Raw genomic sequence first — 5,373 nt, 5'->3', positions numbered from 1 at the left:
CGCCGCTGGTGCACACAGTACTCCAGGTGGGGTCTCACAAGAGCAGAGTACAGGGGGAGAATCCTCTCCCTCGACTTCCTGACCACATTCTCCTGATACAGCCCAGGATATGATTTGCTTTCTGGGCTGAAATGGATTATGTTTCGTTTGGATGACAAGAGAATCATGGACTGCTTGGAGGCATGCAATTCTAGGCATTTCACCTAGTAGTATGGAAGTTTACCAGGAAAAGAAACTATGGTAAACCCATCTTCAGGGACCTCAGCAAAGACTTAACACCATCCAACTCTTGAATCTTCCTCCTCCTGTTTTTCCTGCTTTGGGGCCAACTTCCACAATGGAAAAAGACTGGACAGAATTACCAAATGGTCATGTCTCATCTTGGACTTTTTGAGTGTAGGCCCAGCAGAGGACTATCCTCATCCATCTATCAGCAGACTAAAGACACATGGCTAGCCAAAAAGGAGGTGGAAGTCTGACCCATGGACTCACCGTGTGTTGAGGTCCATCTTCATTGTCCCGCATGTAGAAAGGTTTGAGGTCGTATGGGTAGTTAATCACAAACACGGGAACCTCACCACAGTGCTTCACCAGGTACTTTTCATGTTCTGTTTGGAAGTCACAGCCCCACTGTAAAGACAGCAAAAGGAACCTGGGATCCTGATTTGGTGCATCTTGTCTATGGCAAGAGACACAGCAAAATCCCTGTGTAGGAGGGATGTGCAGCTGTGAAAAACATGAAACCAAGCACAGCAACTTCTCACAGGGGCCACTGGGAAAATTTGCTAAGCAGATAAGAGTTCAATGACTTTTAAGGCACAGCCAAGCAATGAAAATAATATGATTTAAATTCCACAGAACAGGGGAACATCCTTGCATTGAGCCCTGGCATCTGGTATCAAAACATAAAAACCCCCAAACAAATAAAAAAAACACCCCAAAATCTCCACATAGCTTAAGGGGACTAGGCACCTATCCAAAATCAGTTTATTCAACCCAGCAAATCAGCCTTATTTCAGCATCACCTTTGGTATACAGAAAGGACCTTTGCTAGGCTGATTTCTCTCTTCCCTGCTGTATCCTCTTACATGCTACATTATTTCTCATTTAAGAAAACCCAGCATCCTATCAACCAATTCTTTGTTATCAGAAACCCTGGCTATTTGCAATGCCCTTCACTTCTCCTTTCTTCCAGTGCTGTTATAAATTCTCTGGCTTTTGACTAGAGACCTTCAGCCCACTATAGAACGTGCAAAGAATATCGGGGGAGTGGAAGGGGAAGAGTGGAACAGGTATTCTGCAGACTCTCCTCATCTGAAAATATCCTGAGCTTGCTGTCTCAGATCAAGGTAGTAGGTACAGGATTTGAGGTTCTACACCCACCTGTACGCAGATTGTTACCCAACTGGCTACGAAGGAGGCTTGGCCAGAGGGTTATTTTCCTGAAAGCATCAGAATGAGATTAAGATTCATCAATATACACAAGATGAGCATCACCACAAATGCTCTTCCTACTGTGTGTGTGTGTGTGTGTGTGAAATTTGGCAAAATATGATTTTTAGAAAACCATAATCTAACAGAGTTAGAAAGATTAGCATGTGATTCTTTTTTCCAGTCAGCACCTATGCTTTGGAAAGACAAGGGATTCTTTTCATCTACATCTAGATTACATGTTATTTTGACATGGTTTTGGCTCATTAGTCCTTGTCAAACTTTTGGTGCTGTCCTAATATAATTCCTTTATTTGAGGACTATTACAGCAACCCTCCTTAGATGACTGTTACTGGATCCACAACACACTCGGCACTACCTGCATACAGGACAGAGAAGCGCTTTTGCCAGAGCCTTGGTCTTTCAACAATAAACTCATCACTTCCTTTCCTGCAAGCATTACATGTTCTGGTCCAGTGCTCACTCCTCACACTGTTCCCTTTTCACTCCCAAAGGGCAAGTTATAATTGGGTTACAACTGAGCAAACGCCCCAGGAGATGGATAACCTGTGGGAAGTAACAACTCTCGTGGTATCTGAAAGAAAGGAGATCTACAAAGGTCAGGCTGGCTGTGCGCATGAACAGGCACCGGGACAAGCCACCAGGCAATTACCTACCTCTGGCTTGAAAGTGAAAGTTTGAGAAGCTTGCTTCAAAATTTCCACTGCTTCATTGTAGGAAATCCTGGGGGGAAAAAAAAAAGTCTTTAAGAAAACTATGACAGGAATAACAAGAAAGTTTTCTGGTGAAGTGCCACACTGGAAAATTAAGGAGGCATTTCCCCACCACCATGCCAACTTGTGCTGTGATGTCAGACTTCCCAGCAATGCTTCTTTGGAGAGAAACCAAAAACCCTTCTCTATGGCAAGAACCCTAAGCTTTCCTGTGCTTCAGCTACACGCAGGGCAGGAAGCGCTATGCTCTCAAGACACTTTGGTGGTATTGCAATGATGAGTTGCAGTCAGAACTGTGCTCTGCACAGAACTGCTTCACAGAAACCTGTGGATTTATTTTAAAGAAAGCAATGTGCCCTCATGGACATCGCTCCAACAACACAGCACCACTGTTCCGGATGGTGTTAGGCAAAAATAACAGCCCAGAGGGCAAAAGGCCTGTAGCTCACACCTTTTCATTCTACTTTGCAAAAATCGTTGAGATTTATTTGCAGCAATGTTTCTCTACTCTTCTGACAGAACTGAGAGCAGATTTTCCACCGACTTCTGCCAGTACAAAAGAACAGCATCACGGCAGAGCAAGCAGAAGTGCAGTGAAAGATGCTACAGGTTTGGTAACTGGAAATCAAGGCTCAATGAAAGATCAATTTGCTGACAAGTTTTCCACATACCAAGCAAATGCTGTGGACAGAATGAAGAAATAATAACCCGATCACAATAATTTCATCTCTCTGTATCATTGGCTAAATCCAATTATCACAGAATCATAGAACAGTTTGGGTTGGAAGGGACCTTAAAGACCATCCAGTTCCAACCCCCCCTGCCACGGGCAGGGACACCTTCCACTAGACCAGCTTGCTCCAAGCCTCATCCAGCCTGACCTTGAACACTTCCAGGGATGGGGCATCCACAGCTTCTCTGGGCAACCTGTCCCAGTGCTTCACCCCCCTCTGCAGGATGAACTTTTCCTGATGTGCAATCTAAATCTCCCCACTTTCAATTAAAACCTGTTACCCCTTGTCCAATTATAAACCATATTCCCTAAGGAGTATGAGCTCTTTACACCCAGCTACAAGGTTTGACTAATACAGGGAAGACTTCTGGAGGAAGTATCTCCGCAAGGAATATATTGCTCCATGTGTTTGGGTTATGCAAAGGCCATGGTCCAAATGAGATCTAGCACTGGCACAGGTTCAGCGCACGTAACACGTGTGTGTAAGCCAGGCATGCCCCCGATCTACCAGCGATCAATGAACTAAGAAACAGAGGGAGACAAGAGAGGAGCTGACTCACTTCCTTTTTACCTTGGACCATGGGAGAACATGAGTGCAACTCTGTCCTCCAAGGAGTATCAGTTATGTGCAAAGATAGAAGGACTGAAATGGGGAGAGTGACTTCACTGAGGTCTCCCATGGTGTCCATGCAGGCACAGGCAGGATTTATCATGAACAATCCTGTTGCCCAAGCCTGGCTGTAGCTGCTTACCAGGAAAACAGTGCTGGGCTGAGCAGCCCAACAGTGTTCTGTGGGATGAATGGAGACCACCACTATTTGAAGAGACAGGCAAGGGTAGGAAAGAGGAGATAATCTTGGGGGACACGAGGGAAATTCAGGGACTAACTGTATGAGGTTCAACAAGGCCAAGTGCCGGGTCCTGCCCTTGGGTCACAACAACCCCCTCCAACACTCCAGTCTTGGGGACGAGGGCTGGAAAGCTGCCTGGTGGAAAAGGACCCTGTTGGGACTGTTCACCAGGGGAGGTTTAGATTGAATATTAGGAAAAACTTCTTCCCTGAAAGGGCTGTCAGACATTGGAATGGGCTGCCCAGGGAGTTGGTGGAGTCACCATCCCAGGAGGGATTTAAGAGGTGAGTTGATGTCTTGTTTAGGGACATGGTTTAGGGTGAACTTGGCAGTGCTGGGCTGATGGTTGGACTCGATGATCTTAAAGGTCTTTTCCAACCAAAACAATTCTAAGATTCTGTGAAATCAAAACCCTTCAGTTCTTTAGCAAGCAGAGAACTGGGAAAAGCAGTTGCACAAGCAACCAGAACAGAAGACCAATTGGTATTTTTAAATATCAAAAATGAGTTTCATAAAGAGGGAGCTGTTGGAGTGAAAGCGTGAAGGAAGGCAGAGCACCAAAGCCAAAACCAAGCAAGACGGCGAGCAAACCACTGCACAGGCACATGCTGGAAGGAGGACACTCTGACAGAAAGAGGATCTTGTCCAGTGAAGCAAAACCGAAGGCCAGCAGCTTCAGATGCCAGTCTCATGCAGAGATGAAAGGGCAACTGGCAAGCAGTACAAAGGGAACTGAAATTCATGCTTTTACAGAGACATTATGCTAACCCAGAAGAGTCTGAATTGGGAAAGGAACATACACAAAATAGGAACCTTTTCCCCAAAAGCCCGCTTCCAGATCACTTAGAAATAAAAGCACTTACGTCACAAATTTGTTCTTCAGTGTGTCTTCCAACCTGTCCTTGTGCAATACAAGAAAAAACATAAATGTAAAGCTACTCTTAAGGGTTCAGGGGCCCAGAGGACTCAGAAAAGCTGCCTCCCACTAAATTTTGATTTGTAGGTCTGCACTGTGATCTAGGTACAGCTCAAAATCCACTCTCGGCCATTCAGTGTTAAAAAGGTACCCAACTTTTGGAGCTGATGATGTGACAGCTACAGTTCTACCACACTTGCTACCAGCTACTGAAAGCTGTGTCCTCTCTGTCTTGGCCTGAACAATAACTTAAGACCAGGACAACTTTTAGCTGTTCATAATTCATTAACATAGGAGAACACAGGGAAGAAAAAAAAATTAAATGTCTCTATAGCCAAGAGCTCTCAAAATGCACATCAGGATTGCAGCTCTTTCCTGTCACATTTATTACCTTCTGGGCAGGAGCTACGTATTTATGAAAAAGCTCAACATCACGAGGACATTTGGAGAGCACAGTGCTTGTTGCTGTCTTGAAAAGATCTTCCATAACCTAACAGAGAAAACAGAAGCACATGAAAAATGAACACTACCTAGATGTCCAAGACTATAAATAAAACATGGTACACATCAGCCAAAGGGTAGAGAAGGAGTTTCTGTCCTTCTGCATGGTCAGACTGCATAAGAGGGTACCAGCTTGCTAATGCTCCTAATTAGCAGGCTTTGCTCAGCAGCTGAAGAGTACTGGAACCTTTGTTTTTGCTATGGGTT

The 5,373-nt window shown here is 44.9% G+C and overlaps 1 protein-coding gene across 1 annotated transcript in view; it reads right to left on the bottom strand.

Annotated features, from left to right (window-relative positions):
• The window catches only part of NARS2 (asparaginyl-tRNA synthetase 2, mitochondrial (putative)), a gene marked incomplete at its 5' end in the record, with an annotated part of 16,550 nt that extends 11,395 nt beyond the window's left edge, over nucleotides 1–5,155 (bottom strand). The window contains 4 exons of the mRNA XM_010159499.1: nucleotides 493–630; nucleotides 2,109–2,175; nucleotides 4,613–4,650; nucleotides 5,057–5,155. Coding sequence (XP_010157801.1) covers nucleotides 493–630; nucleotides 2,109–2,175; nucleotides 4,613–4,650; nucleotides 5,057–5,155 — 342 coding nt within the window. The remainder of the gene's footprint in view (nucleotides 1–492; nucleotides 631–2,108; nucleotides 2,176–4,612; nucleotides 4,651–5,056) is intronic.
• Between the last annotated feature and the right edge of the window lie 218 nt (nucleotides 5,156–5,373).

This window comes from Eurypyga helias, unplaced genomic scaffold (genome assembly GCF_000690775.1).
Source record: "Eurypyga helias isolate BGI_N326 unplaced genomic scaffold, ASM69077v1 scaffold41849, whole genome shotgun sequence".
Lineage (NCBI taxonomy): Eukaryota > Metazoa > Chordata > Aves > Eurypygiformes > Eurypygidae > Eurypyga > Eurypyga helias.
Note: the sequence above shows the minus strand (reverse complement) of the source record. Positions and strands in the feature narration are given on the sequence as shown.